General features: G+C 31.3%; 1 protein-coding gene across 1 annotated transcript; it reads right to left on the bottom strand.

The window, feature by feature from the left end:
• Positions 1-6007: 6007 nt before the first annotated feature.
• On the bottom strand, positions 6008-18039 carry LOC124530381 (origin recognition complex subunit 3). The gene is made up of 12 exons (XM_047104535.1): positions 17789-18039; positions 17567-17710; positions 17302-17480; positions 16933-17041; positions 16240-16466; positions 15806-15953; positions 15434-15559; positions 15018-15332; positions 14544-14933; positions 13468-13701; positions 6957-7141; positions 6008-6185 (listed from the first exon to the last, which is right to left on the bottom strand). The coding sequence occupies exons 1-12, from the start codon at positions 17813-17815 to the stop codon at positions 6089-6091; spliced, it is 2181 nt and encodes a 726-aa protein (XP_046960491.1). The 5' UTR covers positions 17816-18039; the 3' UTR covers positions 6008-6088.
• Positions 18040-18622: the final 583 nt, after the last annotated feature.

Raw genomic sequence — 18622 nt, 5'->3', positions numbered from 1 at the left:
CCAAAAATACAGTAAATAAATGATTTATTGATGTTTGTTAGTTGATTTGAACGCTTATTAAAAGTGGCATTCAAAAGCCTAGTATGTTAATATTTACAACAGTAGGTACAAAGCAAATTAAGAATTTGTTATGTACACAATCTATTGATTAAACCAGTTTATAAGGAAACATCGGTTTTGATTTTTTTATTGCAATCAACCTATGCCATCTTGAATCTTGCTTGCATTAAACTTAAAAAATACTATGATAGTCTTTTTTCCAATGGTAACCTTTTTTGTATTTTGCCTTCAAAATGTACATACACTATACCATTATCATAAATTATGTAAAATGTTCAATCGCCGTATCTTTGGATGCTAAACTCTTCTTCGGAATGTTTTTTTTTTTTGTTAAAGTAAATATCAATAAAGAATGCAAAGGTCAAACAAGTAATATAAGCTAAAATCACATAAAATATAATTATCATTAACAATATTATATACCGCCATGAATATTTTAAGTTCAAACTGTTAGAAAAACTTGTCCCGTATTCAGCATCGACATCGTCGCTATGCAAGACGCAAATAAAAGTGATGTGCTCTTAACCTTTCCAGAGGTCAGTTTCGATCTTTATTTCGTGAAATTATAATTTCAAGGTCAGCGTGTTTTTTTTTTGCAAACATGTATAAATCGAAGTTTTGAGACAACCATTAAACTTATATGACTACCGATAACAAAGCTGAAAAAAGTTATGACGATATTCTACGATTTAAAAGCTATTGACTTACTAATTCATTGGATTCCATCTAATACCGTTGGGTATTCTTACTAATAGACGTAAAGTCTGAATTTAAATTAAGCTAAAAGTAAATAAAGGTAGACTCTAATTGTGCGTTATACTGTACTTAATATAAAAATCCAAGATCTAAAAGGTAAAACATAAATTCTCAAACATACTAAAGAGTATAATTTGTCTACTATTAAATTTTCAATGAAAAATTAGACGAGGGCATTAAATCGTAACGTTAAACTGTAACGTCTTTTTTATTAAAAGTCAGTGAGGATTTACAGTACCAGTAGGCTTCACCATGGGGCTAATTATAAGACAAAAAGGATACGTTTTACGTTAATAAAACGAATTTCTAAAGTACGTATATATAATACTTTAGAAATTTGTTTTGAAAAATAAATATTTAAGACGTCCTCCGGTTATTTGACGTTTTTTCTCACTGTACTTAAAATATAATTAAGAATATATTTTTTGACACTTCAAGTCATGGCCGCAGGCAGGCGGGGGTTTTGGGGGTTCAAACCCCCCCCGAAATTTTTTCGATAACCGCTATCGTATAATCCAAAAAATATTTCGTGCTAATTAAATAAACAAAACGTAAGTATTTATCGGTTTCTTCAGAAAATTAAGCCGTTTGATCTAGATACGACAATAAATCTAAAAAAAATGAATCATTTTACCCACTAAGAAGACCCTGAAAGGAAAGTTAACTTAAGTAAAGTTGACTTGGACAGGGACTTCTTCGTGTCTACCTTTAATACGAATTCGTTCATGTTGGACTACGAGTTTCAACCAGCGTTCTTTCTGATCATTTTATTTCATTTCCTTCTTTTTATACATATTTTTAAAGCTAAGAAAACGGTTATGTTTTAAAAATAATCTGTAAGCCAAATTTTGAAAAAATCAAAAAAATATTGAAGTAATTTCGTTTTTCGTCTCGCATTTTTAATTTGGACCGATAATGATTGTTTAAATATTGACAAATATCCAGTCTTTAATCGTTTTTATTAAACAAAAGAAAAAAATAGATTTTAATTGATACCTTTTTATTAAATAAATTTTTGAAGTTGCATTTTTGACAAATTTTGAAAAAAGCTAAAAAAACGTGATAACTCAAAAATGGTAAATTTTTGTACCATGCATATGGGGGGGTTAAAATTATTGCAAATAGTCACCCCTATCACCTCGTAACGGATATACGTCGAATTACCAATAACCCTGAATATTTTATTGAGAATATTCATACTATATTATTAAAAAACGGATAGTCAGCGCTCTTTACCGAATACTCGCTGACTACGGAAGCAGCCGAACTCCTGGAAGTCTACTTTGGTGCATCCTGTCCCTAAAAAGAGCAACCGCCCAGACCCGTCAAATTATAGGCCAATAGCCATCACCTCTTTGTTTTGTTTCCGTTGGGATCGTTCAGCCAGTGATCTTCTGGAGTACCTTAGTTATAGATGGGCGGAAGCAGTTGAGAGCAAACGGAAAGCATTGGCGGCCATTCTGGACATAGCGAAGGCATTCGATAGCGTATGGCACAAAGCACTTCTTTCGAAGCTTCCTTCCTAAGGGCTTCCCTGGAAATTATGCAATTGGATCACCAGCTTTTTGGCAGATCGGAACATTAAAGTCGTTATATGGTGCATGCTCTGATTTAAAATTCGTTAATGCCTATGTTGCATAAGGCTGCGTTCTATTACCCACTCTGTTGCTTCTGCATATCGGTGACTTTTTGCAAATCTGTAACATTCACTGCTGACAGACGACAGTACTTTAGACAACTCATACACCGGCCGGGCTAATATTTCTCAGGAAAACGTCGGAGAAAAGCGGAACAAACCTGTGTCTGAAATCGAGTCTTCATTAAAAAAAGTCTCGAACTGGGGCCGACGAAACATAGTTCATATATGATTGCTATTTTGCTTTTAAAATATCTGCTGGCGGGGAAGTACTCTCCCTTAGCAGTCTCTTAGGCTCACTTAGTAGTTTCGGATCCCCCGGCTAAAATTAGTCCACTTCAACCCCAAAAAGAGGCAAGTTTGCTCGTAGGCGCTAAACAAACACCATTTATGGTATCTCCGCGATTTGAGAAAATTTCGATAGCCGCCACAGGTAGTATCGGAATACTGGGCGTTGATATTTCGAACATCGTTCAGTTCCGCGGTCAAAGGAAGGCAAAGCCAAATTGGCTTCCAAAAAGCTCGATGTGGTCAGCAAGGCGAGACAGTATTTCACGTCGGCACATCGCCTAAAACTTTACGAGATGCAAATTCGGCCACACATGGAGTACTGCTCTTACCTCTGGGGTCAAATGGTCTTCCATTTGACCGTACCCAACGCAGAGCGACTCGAATTATCGACAATCAAGCCCTTTTCGACCTGCTTGATCTGCTTTGCGTAGAGATGTTAGAACGCTCTGCATCTTATACCGAATATTTCACGGAAAATGTTCTTACGCATTGTTCGGAATAATTCCGGCTGCTGAATTTCACCTTCGGACATCTTGTCAAAATTCAAAGTTTCACCCGCACCACCTTAATGTTCAAAAACCCACAGCAACACGATTTTTAAGACATTTGCACAACCACTCTGTTGAACCAGCTTTCGCCGAAGCTTATTCCGAACCGATACGACTACGGAACCTTAAAAAAAAGAGCGTACTCCTTCCTTAAAGGCCGGTAACGCACCTGCAGCACCTGCCCCACAGATGTCCATGGGCGATGGTAATCACTTTCCATCAGGTGAGCCTCATGCTCGTTTGCCCCCTATAACATAAAATAAGTCGTCGGTTGTATTTTAAATAAATGTCTATAAATTAGGTATAATTTTAATATATTTATGCTTATTATAGAATAAACCTGTTTTTTTTTCCTAGAGCACAAACGCCCCCCCCCCCCTAAATTAATTTTATTATTCATTAAAAATGCTTTTTAAATGAAGATTGATGGATACTGAGACCATTAAAAATCTGGCTATTTAAAGGAGCGACTATGCGAGTTCTTTAAAATAACAAAAACAATGCAACTTACATTTGAATTTATTGCAAAAATGTATAACAATACTGAAAAAATGAAATACTAGTATACCTTACAGTAATTAAGCGGTGTAAGTGCTAGATTTACTTTATTTGAGTAACTTTTCTTGTAGCAAAAGCTCTAGAGTTTTAACTTCCCTTAATAGATTACGAGTTTTTCTCAGCTTAGTATATCGGTCTCTATATATAAGTAGCTTCAATTTAAACTTATTTTTTCTAGTAATGTATTATTTTAAATGCTAAATGAGGATAGATAGGAAGTCACATGTTTTGCCCAAAGTCTTAAATATGCAGGATTTTTTTCTTAAATTGTCGCCTTTTTACCGGATTTACAAAAGATCGACTACGATGAAAACGTGTTTACTTTTTGTTGATTAGTTGGGACTTTAATAGCCGCTCCTCTTGCATTAAAAAAACCAACCCAAGACTAACCTTATTGACCTCGTCTGTAAACATAACTATCTGTGAATGTTCCTATGTATATTCCTTTTATTTTATGTTCAAAACAGTCATAAACAACTATGGCAGGCAGATATATCCCAAGACAAGTGGGGTTATGAACTATAAGATCAATTCAAATTAGACAAATAAGAAAATTATATGTATGAACTACAAACATCATAAATATTATATGCCTTTGAAATTTTGATTGCAATTTGTAAATATAAAGCTCGCAAACGTGCCACCGCTAGGTAAATACTTTTGGTCTCTTCTCAAGGTCATGCGGCACTGCCTCCAATAGGTTCGTTGCTTTTCTCAAGTTTTCCTTAGTCGATAAATTTCATGCGTATTTAAACACTCATAACTGCTAGCAAAGTTTTGTACGATGACATGTCACTCTATAAATAACTAAATATGAATGCCATTAAAACTATATTTTAAATTAGCTTTGATAAATCCATATGTATTATAATACATAATATACGTTCAAATTTTTAGTTTTATAAAATTATATTAACGTTAAAATATGATATAAAAAAATTAATCATTTAATTACATTGAAAAGATTTTACAAAATTTTCGTAACTCGCATAAAACCGTCACAAACATATTTAATGTTCAATTAATCTTTACACAAAAAAGTATCTGCAATATGAGTCTACTTTCAGTTTCATTTTTATACCTTGTTAACAACGCTTATAGTTTATATTTTTTATAATGGGAATTCAAAATTGACATGATTGCGACCTGTTAAAATTACCTTGAAGTAGTTTTTTGTGAGAAGTTAACCACTGATCTATAACGATCGATAAAATATTTATCTAAAAATTAAAAACTAAATAAACTTTCTGACTTTTAGTGGTATATTCTATATTCAAATGTAAAAAATAAATAAAATAAAATTTAAGATAGGTAAGATTTGGACTGCCTTGACTATTAAGTATCGACCATATTCATCAACTTGATAAAATCAATCGAATTTTGTGAAAAAAATATTCGTAAAATGAAATTATGGACATCAATGTGCGTCGTTTTCGAGACACTACTAGGGGTTTGTGCAAGCCTGATCTTGATGCCCTTCTAAATGAAACACAACAGCAATACTTATTATTGCTGAGTTTCGGTTAGAAGGGTAATAATTTCTTAGTTCCCAAGAAGGCGCACAGACGTAATTAATAGCTATTTCTTACAGCGGCGGCACCAACGTCTAGGAGCGATGGTAACAAATTACCATCACGTGACCTATTTGCCCATCAACCTACCAATAAAAAGGATCTTTTTTTTAATATAATGACCCGGTTTTGAATGAAATAACCATTTTTTGTCGAAATATGCTAGTGGAAAGAAAACATTTGTGTATAAACATTACGTGTACAAGTATTATACGTGTATACAAATAAATGCATCTATAGACATCGGATCCATTATGTTATTCGTAATGGGAAGTTAATATGTGATAAAACAGTCATTACGTCGCGTCCACACGATTTAAACGCAATTTAATATGGTGGCTTATTTTATCTTCTTCCTACTAATACTCCAGCTTTTTTTCCTTTAACACTGCAAAGAGATCGTTTCTAATTTCTTAAAATGGTATCCAACAATATCAAATTTTGGACCATTTTAAAAATCTTGAACCATTTTGGAAAATTTTGGACAACTTAGATTTTGAAAGAAGAAACAAATTATTAAACGTTTTCGATTACATACCATAAACAAAGGAGGAATAAAATATATTTTAATGAAAAAGAAATTTATTTGAACTCATTTACTTATTACTAAATAATAAAAATAAATAAAAGAAATCACGCCTGTGTTACATTAAGTTGACAAAATATCATCACCAAGTCAGACGCATGACATGGTCAGTCTTTCTTTTAGATGATTTTATAAAACCAAGAAACTGCAGCTCCGATACGGCACGCGTAAATCGAACTCTGCAAAAAAATATAAAATTATATTTAATAATATGTTTTAAATTCAAATGTACACAATATAAACAATCTATATTTAATACGGATGCAGATGCTCTGGCCTCGAATCCTGGTTCAAACCAATAAAGTTATTGCGTTTGTTGTGAAGTCATTGTCAGTAATAACCCGGAATTAGGTAATTGAAAATGTTTCACGACCATGCCTCCTACAGCACGTGAAGACATGATCAATAATTTTTTGTCCGATGTTAATGACTATTACCGAGATTAATGTAAAATGGAGCAATACCTACTCTTTAATATCTTCAAGACTAAAATAGTTCATATGTTTCGAATAGTTGGAAATAAAATCAATAGACATTATTTTGTTTTTATTACAATACATGGCAATTAAACAGAAAATCAGAGTCGAGATGGCACAGTGGTTAGAACGCGTGCATCTTAACCGATGATTGCGGGTTCAAACCCAGGCAAGCACCGCTGATTCATGTGCTTAATTTGTCTTTATAATTCATCTTGTGCTCAGCGGTGAAGGAAAACATCGTGAGGAAACCTGCATGTGACAAATTTCATAGAAATTCTGCCACATGTGTATTCCACCAACCCGCATTGGAACAGCGTGGTGGAATATGTTCCAAACCTTCTCCTCAAAGGGAGGCTGTTGTTGTAAACAGAAAATAAATTATTTTATATAATAGCAGCACCCAAGAGGCGAGGCGGGACTCTATGTCGAAAACCAGGCAACTATACCGTAGAACATATACTAATTACTTACTGAATATTAACGTCCTTGTATCGGTCCTCATCGTCTTCATCGGGTCGCAGCACCGCAGCGAAGGCTTGCAACCAGTCGTACAAGTTGATGTGTTTGCCACATTCACGGTGTAACTTGTACGCTATTGACACATCAGGTAATGTATCCGATATACTGTCTACTGAAGACAAATGACAGCAGGTACACTAAAAAATACAAACATCTTTTATACACCATCTAATATAAAAATTTCCAAATTAGTTAATGTAAAAACATTTAGAATTTTCAAATGCTCTATTTGTATTTACAATTCATTTCTTGTTCGGTGAATGAAACCATCGTGATGAAACCATGTCATTTGACGATGGAACTAAATGCCACATTTGAATCTACTAATAATACCAAATAAAGAAACGTTTTCTAAAGAAAGGAAGCCCTAGCATTTAAAGGGTCCGTTTCTCTTTCTTGTTTTTTAATCTTAAGCATCGAAATATAATGTCGCAATCATTTTATCAGAAAAAAATTACAATCTAAACTATTTTGGAAATAATATAATAACATTAGTAAGTAAACCAATCAAACATCGACAAATATAACACACACAAAAATCGAAATTGAACAAAATGTACATTAAGGAAATAAATATATAAGATTACAATTTATCATTATAATTTAATAATTATAGAATAGACAAGGTAGTATAATTGTTTAAAAAAAAAGTAACGTAACGAAAATAAAACATGTTTTGAGATGCGCGGGGGCAAATCAAATGATATTACCCGACATTGACATTTAAAATAATAAAATGTTTTAATGCTGTTTTTTTTCTATCGTAACATCGTATTTATTATTAAACGTTTATTATTACGGTCAGTAAATTTCAATTAATTTGAATAACGAATACTGAAACAACTGAGGTCACCGTGAATTTTCAATGTATTTAAATTATTTTTTGTGTGACAAGTTATTTTTTTTTCGTGCAATTGTTTTTTTTTTTATTTTCAAAATGTCCCTTTACCCGTGCCCCATAGTTTTAAAAAGAAAAATAACGAAATTAAAATTACTTAAACAATTATTTTTCTCCTATGATATAAACTTCCGTTAAATGAATAAATTTTTAATGACATAAACTTTTGCTGTTTACTCTGAATCGGTTCACGCAAACAGGGGCGCGCTTTTGTTAGTGCATAGTGCAACTTATTTCTTTTCAATGTCAAATTACTGATGACAAAAAAGACAAGATTGACTGTGACCACCTGTTTTTAAAACTTTTTTATTAGTGAGACGGTAAATATGTGAGCAATAGTTATAAACCTATATAACTATTTTCAATATACTTTTAATAAAATTATGAATAAATTATTGAAAATACAAAAATAATACAAAATCATAAAAGATAAAAACTTTAACAAGTATAAAATTATACGGTAACTATGAGATATTCAATAACAACATAAACGCCTTGAACTTTTGACATAACGATTTATTAAAGAAGCTGCCAAAAATGATGACATACGTTTACTGGAGGAACTAAAATTAATCTTTGAATAATTTTATCTACGATATTTAATAAATCCTACACAAATAGATAAAAAATGTCTTGTCTTTAAAAATCTATGTATTAAAGATTTCTAAACAAAATCTCTTTTATCCATACATAAGTGCAATTACTTAATAAAATTATTGATTTTTCTGAGCCTAATTTAATTGAAATAAAATTTTAAACACCTTCATTAAATTTTAATGTTTGTACAGTAGTATTCTAAGATCGTAGCAAAATTGTTATTATTATATACTTTAATTGTTATTATATAGTCTGTTGTACAAAATATTATTAAATATTTTTTTATTAGTCCTATATCATTTATACAATGTAACTATGTTTGTGGACATTATATAAAACATAAATGATTATGTGCACAACGCGTTATTTTTTTTATCACGCAAACATATAAATTATTTTTTATATAATGCATTACCACTCAGGTGATATTTCATTCAATTTATAAGTTTCCCATTGCGTAAGATTTTAGCAATGAATGTGTTTCGAATTATTCCTAAATAGTTTGTTAGCCTAACCCAGATATAGCCAGTGTAAAGCTATTGCTTTTTATTTAACGCCAACAAATGTCATTCAATTCTGTAATGTTTGCTTAACGCGTGTCACTGCGTTTAACCTTATGGCTAAAAAATTTATACAAAAGTTCAGGGACGTCTTAATAAGTTTGATTTGAAAGTGACTAAAACGCTTACTTATTTATATATTTACCACTTTAACGATAAGTGAAAACTAAAAATTAAAAAAACCCCGAACAATACATATATTTTTAAAGGTATAAGACATTTCAAATATTTATATAAAAATATAAGCATAATTCAGAGAATATATACTAAATAAAACTCTAACGGTGGATCCAGATTATGCGCACTTAGGGTCTATGCAAATTTTGCACGATGGGATTTTCCCTAACGTGTCAATTTTTTTAAGAGGAAAATGGTTATATTTTTATCAATTTTGCGATTCGGAAAATACATCCTTAAGTGTAGTGTGTAGTGTAGTGGTAAGTGCGTTTGTAAGGATGACCTTTATTTCACTTGTTGGTAAGGCTATCTGGTTATGGAGTGGTATATGAGTCGGTATCACCCACTAATCATATGTTCTGTCGCCAAGCAGCAATACTTTGTATCGTTATGTTCTAGTTTGAAGGATATAAGTATAGTACGACACAAATCAGATGTAGCATCGGAAAATGCAATGGTATGGAAATAAAACCGATTTCTGCCGATTTACACAACCAATAGAAATAGCTCCCTATCGCGCCATTCGTCGCGATAGATATACGCGTCAGAGAAAGCAAGTGCATGTAAATCGACGCATCAAATTGACGAATATTTCATATGGTCATATGATATTACAAGTTATTACGTTAGTACAAAGATTCACATGAGAAATAAATATTGATAATTTGGGGATAGCGTACTCAATTCGAATGTGATCGGTTTTACGATGCGATGCGACATCTAAGTTGTGTCGTACTATAAGTGTAACTACAGGCACAAAGTACATAATAACTTGTACCTAAAGTTGGTAGCGCATGGAGACGATAGGGATATTTCAAATAATTTACGGCGCTAGCCCTTCGATCTATTTTATTTCGTAAAAAAACATTACAATATTTTTGAAAATTTATGACAATTATTTAAAAATTAAATTGAGTTAATATTTTTGTAGTTTAAATCGTTGAAAGTTCCTTAATCCGTAAGTGTTTATTTGTTTATATGGCGCCCAATTAATGCCGCAAGCGAGGAGGAAAAAAATTGGGATGTCCAAAGATTGCTTCATAAAAACAGTAACAAGATTTATCGTATTATTAATTGTATGCAATATAATTAACATAATTTAGTAATTTATATAGAAAAAAGACTCACTATAGAACTTCGTGCTCTTATAATTGTAAATAGAATTTTCATTCCAAGCTATTAATAGCTTTATATTTAATTTATTTCCTTCATTACGATTCAAATGTGATCATTAGTGTCTTATTGAATTAAGAACACTAATAAAAACAACGTTCTGGCATTATTTATTTAAATGCAAAATTAATTATTTATTTGTAATAATATGAATGAAATGAAAGTTATTATAGATAAATGAAATTTATTAACAAAGAACTTAAGATGGTAAAATGTCAACTATGATAAATCTATTACATAAAATAGAGATGATTAATCTCAGTGTGTTATTACACAAAAATTACAACATAGGAATGTAGTAGAAATCTTCGGATCGACGGTAAACCTATTATTACTACGTACGTTCTTGACTGAAATATAATGAAAAAAGATAATATCAAAATAAAAACGATATGAATAGATTGTATGAACAATATTCTATTAATTAAACAACCATGACCATACATTTGTCGTTACAGATAATCCTATCAAGCTTTCAAGCGATTTATACCAAAATACAAGCTTTTTGAAAAAAATATTAAACTAAAAATATCTAGAACGAGTAGTACCTATGTTGTCAATAATAAATTTTGCAAAATATTATAAATTAATAATGACGCGATGACAATTCTAACATTGAAGTCTCAAATGTATTCATCTATTCTCAATGCGGAAGTTCAGAGGTTAAAAAAGAATTATTATCTTTATGTGACAAATCATATGATGAATTATTATCCCGCTATTACCTATAAATTTTTCTTCTGCCTGTCATTATATATTAATTTCGGCTATTACCAGAATTTGAGAGATGGTCACTGGCCACGCCTACGACTTTCCGACATTTCACCGCCATTTTCCCGAGAGAACTTCGAAATCGTAGTTCCGGATTCGTACAGAAAGGATGCAAAGTAACTAAAATGCTCCGGTTTAACGGCTGGTTCAAGCCCTATTTGGATAGTGCTAAAGCCCGGTATCCCGCAAGAAGTCTCCTTACCACATTTAGTTGCAGATCGCCTTTCTCAAGCGTACCTTTCCATAAATTCACCTTACGCTGCAGCTTCAGCCGGCTCTCATCAACGCTATGATATCGGCACACATATATCGGCTAACTATAGAGGCTGATCCTCTTTATCAGCATTTTTCTTTATTAAAATTACAGCAATATATTGTACACAAGAACATAGCACTACAACAACTAAAGGGTAAAGAAAGATATCCGCCCGGTATTGGATATTAATAGGTTGGGGAAAAAGTTTCTTCGTATTTTATATGAAAATTCAAAAAGTTTTTTTTGTAGTTTATTTACATTTGACTAAAGTATGTAGGTGCCATTTTGTTCCATAACTTTTTGCCATCTTGTTGGTAGTGACATGATCCCATTGCTATAAAAATTTTGGGGCTTCTGATCGAAAAACTGCGACAAGTGGTTTTGGCAGTCCTCTCGTGATGTTAACCTGACACTGCCTAAGGAATTCTGCAGAGACCGAAACAGATGAAAATCTGAAGGTGCAAGGTCAGGACTATACGGCGGATGCATTAATACCTCCCAGCCAAACTCTCGTAATTTTTGTTGAGTGGCTAAAGATGTGTGAGGTCTAGCGTTGACATGGTGAAAAACCACACCCCTTCTGTTGATCAATTCTGGCCGCTTTCTCTCAATTTCTTGCTTCAATCTCATCAATTGTTCGCAATACAGTTCTGAATCGATGGTCCTGCCGGGCGGTAACAGCTCATAATGAATGATGCCCTTCCAATCCCACCATACACACAGCATTACCTTGTTGCGAGTTAATCCGGGTTTTGCCACAGTCTGTGAAGCTTGACCGGCCTTTGACCACGATCTTTTTCGCACGTTCTTGTCGTATGTGATCCACTTTTCATCACCAGTTATCAGCTTCTTCAAAAATGGTTCGGTTTCATTACGTCGTAATAAAGAATCACAAATGTGTACACGGTTCATTAGGTTTCTTTCAGTGAGTTCATGAGGCACCCATATATCGAGCTTTTTTGTGTACCCAGCTTTATTCAAATGAGTCAAAACCGTTTTGTGGTCAATTGCCAGTTCTTCAGCTACATCGTAACTACTAATATGCCGATCTTGCTCCACTTTTTCAAAAATGGCATCAATTTTGTCCGTAACAGGGCGACCAGAGCGAGATGCATCTTTGATATCAAAATTTCCGGCTTGAAAACGTTTAAACCAAACTTGCGCTACTCTCACAGATACTGCATTAGGTCCATAAACATCACAAATTTTTTTCGCGGCTTGAGTTGCATTTTTACCTTTTTTATAGTAAAATTTTAAAATGTATCGAATTTCTTCTTTAGATTCACTCATTTTAACAACAACAAAAACAAATGAAAATCACACAAATTCCTTATTTGAATTTGGAAGTGCCTTCTTTAAAATTAAAACTTTTTAATGATACCAAAACCAGCCAGATACAAATGGTATAGCCAAAGATTTTTTATTACAAGTTCATACATACTATATGCGAAAAGACTTTTTCCCCAACCTAATAAGTAACAGTTTTAATTCAGATTAACTTCAGGAATTGTAACGATCATAACCTTTTACTAAAATTTCAATCTAATTGTCCTATGTTTTTCCTTATCTAATTATTTTCATTATTTTCTCGAAATAGTGCATTGCCTTAAAAAAGTCAACCTCTCTGTCATAATATTCTTCTACATAGCATTATTTTTAGTGGCGTCATTTTTTATAACTTTTCTTTAGAGCGAGTTTTCTTCTTGGTGACAATATATCACGGATCTATGACATAGGAGAGGAAAGATTTGGTTTCCCAGCGCAATCACCATCAGACGGTACCAACTAATTTTCCAGAAAGATTATGTTAAGGTTGCACGCGTCAGATATTAAACATCTAGTACTTTAATATATACATATTACTCTAATGAGTATAAATGCATAATATAATACGTTAGTCTCGCTCCTTATTTTGTGATTTGTAAGTAACCTTTTAAAGACCCCTTAAAATGGTCTATTCATTTAAGGGATGCCACTTTAAAAAGTAAAAACAATTAAATTTTAACCAATAAATTATAATTTTGTACATACCTGCAAATAATGCATTGGGTTACTGAGGGCTGTGTGCAGTGCTCCTCGGGGCGAGCCCACAATTTGTTTCTTGACATTGGCAACGTCACTGAAGAACAATATTTCGTGAAACGTTTGCGTGTACGGCGGCTGCAGACCTTTTGTGAAAACCTCCTCTAAATAACACACAAACCTCGCGCGTACCATTTCATACTCGGACTGTATTTTTTCAACTCTCGTGGCTCTTAACAATTTCTAAAAATGTATCTTTTTTTAATAAAAATCATATATCTGATAATCTGGCTTACAGACATATTAAACGTTATCTTCGAAATCAAAGCATCAAGCATTTCAAATACTATTAAACCTACACAAACAGATTGACACCAACTCGGGAGCCGAGATGGTCCAGTTGTTAGAATGCGTGCATCGTAACCGATGACTGCGGGTTCAAACCCAGACAAGGACCGCTGAATATTCATGTGCTTAATTGTTTATAAGGAAGGAGAGATCGTGAGGAAACCTGCATGTGTCTAATTTCATAGAAATTCTGCCACATGTGTATTCCACCAACCCGCATTGGAACAGCGTGGTGGAATATGTTCCAAACCTTCTCCCCAAAAAGGGAGCCTTAGCCCAGCAGTGGAAAATTTACAGGCTGTTGTTTTTGTAACACGAGACAGTGCGCAAATAATAAGTAGTGTATTTTAAATCGATTGATTTAAAAAACTAGTGAACGTTTTATAAATTTGTTACTTAATTAATTTTATATGTTTCTTCACTCTATTTTTAATACATATAAAATAACAAATACTAAGCAACTTGGCATTAGAAAAATATTTTCGCTAAAATTCGAGTTAGCGTAGTATAAACTGTTGGAGTCGAGATATAAATACTTATATTATATATGTTCCATGTCATTTATAAAAATATGTAATTAAAATAACAGATGTTTTTTATGTACAAAAAGTCTGTCTTCCCTTCTGGTTATACCTTGCTACTTTCACAATATTTCCAATAGCTTTTTATCAAAGTAATTAAAAGTAAGAAAGAAATAAATTTAGGAATAAATTTAAATATGACCAGTTATTCTTTACCTCTTTCAATTTGTACCTATTACCAGGTATATTAACATTGTCCAAATCATTTTCGGCATCCATATCATTATTGGTAAATACTGAAGCATCATTGCTTGCGTTCTCTATTTGCCTCAAGAATGTCATCAAATGAATTTTTATTGTTTTTGCGAAATCTTGACCGAGATCATTCTTCAGAGTAATGTTGTGAATATTATTTTTTGATGGAGTTGATCGTAGAGGTTTTACTGGTGTGGTTACTTGTAAACATGTATTGATGTCTTTAAGCGCAGCTTTTATAGTTTCAGCCAGTTTCATTTGTGATTGAAAATTCAGTAACTGCATGCACTCTTTAAATGGTTGTGTACTTGTTACACATTCCGATGAACATTTAGCATAAAGCTCTCTAACCTTAAAAGAAATATAAATTTTAATGAATATTCTTCTGCCATAATAAATCTCCTTATATAACAAACACTAATAAAAGATACATACAGTTTTTCCGAGTGTATTCTTTGGTAGATCCTTTACAAAAGTGGAAAGCAACCGTATACACAGATAAAAACTATGTATATAGTCATGAAGTTTGGTTATTTCCTTAGACAATATTTCTCTGAAAAAATTATCGTCTTCAAAAAGACCGATTTTAGTTTCACAATCCTGTACCTCCAAGAAGGGCCGGAAAGATAACAATTGTCGTATACTTTCCAAATCATCTTTAGTAAGATTATTAATTGCCTCATCAAGTTGTTCCGGCACACAACATAGTGATTTAATATTGTCTCCATAATAGTGATCGATCATACAGTACTAAAAAAGTAAACAATATTGATTAATTGTTAACATCTCATATAATATCATGTCGTGCAAGCAGGTTTTAAAATATTTCAGATTTAATATCAAAAACATACCTTAATACTCTGAATGAGGCCTGTAACAGAGAAATCATAGAAAAGAAATACATCTGTCATCAGTTCGAAAGCTTTGCCACTCAAGTGGAATGGACTTGTGTGAGATAAGAAAATATTTTCTAAAACCTGTAAATTATTAACAAAAAGCAAAAAAATATTAAAAAGAATAGAATATAATAAAAAAAAATAACTTAGGTAGGTGTATATGTGTTTCATGCTATATATGTATACATATCAATTTATTTTAAATAAAACAAAAATGTCTAATTATATAAGAGTTAAATGGAATAAAAAAACATCTTTATTTTGATCTTCTCTTATTATTATTTTGAATATAGACATAAAAGCATTGTAATATATTATAGAACTTACTTGATTCATATAAACATGTGACGGATGAGAATGAAACACTTTAATTAGCAATTTTGACGAGACATGGTATGGAAATGATTTATGTAGAGCTGAAACAGATGTTGCCACTCCAAATATCAATACTAATGGCAATGATTGTACGTAGGAACTGAAAAATAAGATAAAATTTGTTTAATATTACGGCTATTGAGTTAATTACGACAATTTACTTTTGATATTATCAAATCAACAATTCTCTCAAGTGCGTCCTTCCCTTATCTTATAGTTAATCAAAATCAAAACATTCTCTATTCAAATAGGCTTATAAAGACTTTTGAATTATCATGTTACCATTTAGAATTAATGAATAAGTCATTCAAGAATACTCTAAATATTAAATGGAAAACATATATAAATAAATTTATAGATATTTTGATAAAAATAATGTTACAAACCTTATAATCATTACAAAATCCTGCAATATATTACAATTAAAGCTCTCAAAATCTGGCATTATTATAACTAAAGCCTTTTTTGTGATAGGCTTATATTTCTTTGGCGATTGTTTTACATATTTTGCTTGATACCAATTGAGCAAAGTTTTCAATGTACATTGATTTTTCTTCAATTTAACTTTATCACTCGAGCTATTTTCAAAACTGTCATTAGCAGCAGAGTTATCCTGAAAGATACAAAAAAAAACATTTAATGTATAATCATTTGAGATTCTCAATAACAATCATAATGGATAAGGGATTAAGAAATAAAAGAATTTAAAATTTGGCATTAAAGTAGCTATAAATTACTGTACGTAAATTTATATTCATAGTTTATTAAGTTTATAAAAAAAGTTCGTAAAACTTTTTTTTAAGCTATAGGTAGCATATGACCAGAAGGACCACCTGATAAATGATCACCCAGAGATATATTTTGTATGTTATTTATAAATAATCAATATATTTCTTATTAATTTATCTTTTCATTTTTAACAAAATCCACATAAAAAAACAGCTTATTTTGTTATAATTAGCTGGTATCTTATAATAGCCTGAAAATACTGACCTCTAAGATTCGTCAAAATACATCCAGAGTTACTTAAGATAAAATATTAAGTGAAAGCAGTTCTTTCTTGCATTTTATAAACTTACCAGCACATCCTGTCCGTGTATTAACTGCCAAACAGCACTTTCCACTAAATGTTTAACTGTTTGAGCATCTTGTGAATTTATCAACGCAACATGTGGTGTAACATCTTCCCTGAAATTTAGTTTTGAAAATGTGTTTGAACATAAACTTATTTTTTAAATTTTAAATTATATTTAATTTATCAAATAACACTAACAATAACAAAATATCTCTTTTACTGTTTTATTATATCTGACAAATGTAATGTAATGTGAAATATGATGATTACTCATTCTCGAAAATAAGTCAACCTAAGTGAAATAACTGTTAGAGTAATTTAAAACTAAATATTTGCAATAGATTATACACAGTAAAAAAAGATTGGGACTCACCTAACTCTATCTATAAGGGCTAAAAACTGATTGACATAGTCTGGCTGATTGACCCCAGTCAATAATGTGGCACTAGGTATGATCCCCTCCAATGTACTGTACTCATGCTCCTGATTAACCAACTTGACGTAGGTTACAATGTCATTCAACAGAATGCTATATGTTTGCTCATGAAGTTCCTAAAAAAATACAATTTAATGTGAAAAATATCTTAGTTAGAACTAGCTCTAGATACATTAATGTAAATAAGAATAATTAAACCTACTTTTAACTGATTTTCGACCACATTCCAGTTATATTTGAATGTTTTATACCAGGAGTCTTTGGATAAACTTTCAAATAGATTGCGTTTCGGTTTCTTTTTCGAATGCTTTGTTTTTTTAAAACCATTCGGAAACAAAAACACACCCTGCAAACAAGAGTTATAATAGATAATAATTTATTAGTATTGAAAATATATTATCTGCCTATATCAAAAATATTTTACCTTAGAAACTGAGGTAGTTGATTCCATGTTATAGGTACTAAACCCAAAAATAATTTAATATTTATCTCATACAATGTTAGTAAAAGGCAGGTAAATATAAAAGACTAAATAAATCAGGCAGTTTAGCTCATATGAAAAAAATCTTCATTAATAAAAATGGTAAATACTTCGTTAAATTATGAAAAGCAACAGCAAATTTCAAAATTTGTCCATATTTAACAAGTTCTATAGTACATATTGTGTATAGTTATTCAATTCAATTAAATTCTTGGTTTAATGGCTTTTAGTTGTGCCGACAAGGCACAAGTGTATAGTTATAGCTATTAGCTATACCGACAACTGACATAAGTGTCTTTGACACTTTTGTCATTTTTTAAAGTAATTCATTAAAGTGCACTATAAGATTAAGACTACACAAGCTTTTTCCGCTCTCAGTTCAAAAATACATTAATAATTGTTTGACAAATAAAAATAAAAATTGTATGAATTATTTAACATAGGAAACAATTTAGGTTTAAGTAATAGTTTTTGTGTTAAAATCTTTATGTATTCAATAGTTACTGTATGTTTCCAAAATAAATAAATAAATAAATAAATAAATAAATAAATAAATAAATAAATAAATAAATAAATAAATAAATAAATAAATAAATAAATAAATAAATAAATAAATAAATAAATAAATAAATAAATAAATAAATAAATAAATAAATAAAATATCTTACAATGAAGTATGTAATATCTTACAATGAAATAAGACTTATGAATGCACCGAATCGCAGTAACGTGTTTTAATGAATTCTTAAATATCATTTAATGGCTTCACCACCCATG

The sequence above is a fragment of the Vanessa cardui genome, chromosome 6, assembly GCF_905220365.1.
Source record: "Vanessa cardui chromosome 6, ilVanCard2.1, whole genome shotgun sequence".
In the NCBI taxonomy this organism is placed as follows: Eukaryota; Metazoa; Arthropoda; class Insecta; order Lepidoptera; family Nymphalidae; genus Vanessa; species Vanessa cardui.
The sequence above is the reverse complement of the archived record's forward strand: the minus strand, read 5'-3'. Positions and strand labels throughout refer to the sequence as shown.

Coding starts and splice junctions, on each gene's coding strand:
- LOC124530381 (XM_047104535.1), bottom strand. CDS start 17,815: ATGGAATCAACTACCTCAGTTTCTAAG. Junction 17,711..17,788: donor CAACTACCTCAGTTTCTAAG/GTAAAATATTTT, acceptor TCTTGTTTGCAG/GGTGTGTTTTTGTTTCCGAA. Junction 17,042..17,301: donor GCCCTTATAGATAGAGTTAG/GTGAGTCCCAAT, acceptor ACTAAATTTCAG/GGAAGATGTTACACCACATG.